At 49.7% G+C, this 1,059-nt stretch overlaps 1 protein-coding gene across 1 annotated transcript in view; it reads left to right on the top strand.

Moving 5' to 3' along the window:
- Positions 1-1,059, top strand: part of col12a1b (collagen, type XII, alpha 1b) — a 100,980-nt gene that overhangs the window by 50,595 nt on the left and 49,326 nt on the right. Inside the window, exons 21-22 of the mRNA XM_017302095.1 lie at positions 80-209; positions 817-953. Coding sequence (XP_017157584.1) covers positions 80-209; positions 817-953 — 267 coding nt within the window. The remainder of the gene's footprint in view (positions 1-79; positions 210-816; positions 954-1,059) is intronic.

Genomic DNA, 1,059 nt, shown 5'->3' with positions numbered 1-1,059 from the left:
CGGCGCTCTGAGCGTCACCAGGTGATACGCGGCGCTCTGAGCGTCACCAGGTTTCACTTCGGTCCGTTTGTCTCTGCAGGTTCGTGTCGCCGGAGGCGTGACGAACACCCAGCTGCTGCAGCTCATCCCCAACACGCAGTACGGCGTCACACTCATCGCTCTGCACGGCGAGGCCACCAGCGAGACCCTGGAGGGTCGCGGGGTCACCTGTACGTAGCCCGACTCACCGGGTGCTAGGGAACTGAAAACAGATTCCAGACGCGTGTCTGGAATCTATAAAGTAGGTGAATTTATTGCCAGATAACAGAATCATTTACGGCTAAAGCGAAACACTAACAGCCAATCAGGTGATCGGAGATCAGAGATCAGAGATCGGAGTTCGGAGTTCGGCCTCATGGATGATCGGAATCGGCAGGCTAAAGGTCCCGATCGGAGCGTCACCAGTTTAAGCTAAAGGTTTAGCCTGCTAACTTGGATAACTTAGATATTTATCTCACAGTAAAATATTTAGCTTGAAAACAAAATTTTTACTTTAAGCTAAATATTTAGCCCTTAGATATTTAAGTAGACATTTAGTTTGAAGCTTTGTGAATGAGTGAATCCCAAGGTGAAAACATGAGTTTGAATAATAAACAGTTTTTTATTATGACTGGCCAAATGACCAAAACACAAAACAAGAAGTAGTTTGACCTTTAACCTTTGTTGGACCAGAGGAAGCTCCCAGTTTTCTGCCTACGCAGTTCGGCGGTCTGACTGGATCCAGTGACCTGGTTCCGGTTCTGGTTCTGGTTCTAACAGCTCTCTGTCCTCCCTCAGTACCTCTGTCCCCGGCTGGAGAGCTGAGGATCAGCGGCGTCACCCACAGCAGCATGATGCTGAACTGGGACGCGGCTCCTGGAGCCGTCCGCAGATACATGATCGCCTACAAACCTGACGGGGGAGAGCTGAAGGAGGTAAACAAGGAGGTTACAGGAAGTACCCTTTAGCTAGCAGGAAGTAACCTTCAGCTGACAGGAAGTACCCTTTAGCTAACAGGAAGCACCCTTTAGCTGACAGGAA

Source organism: Poecilia reticulata, linkage group LG21 (assembly GCF_000633615.1).
Source record: "Poecilia reticulata strain Guanapo linkage group LG21, Guppy_female_1.0+MT, whole genome shotgun sequence".
In the NCBI taxonomy this organism is placed as follows: Eukaryota; Metazoa; Chordata; class Actinopteri; order Cyprinodontiformes; family Poeciliidae; genus Poecilia; species Poecilia reticulata.
The sequence above is the reverse complement of the archived record's forward strand: the minus strand, read 5'-3'. Positions and strand labels throughout refer to the sequence as shown.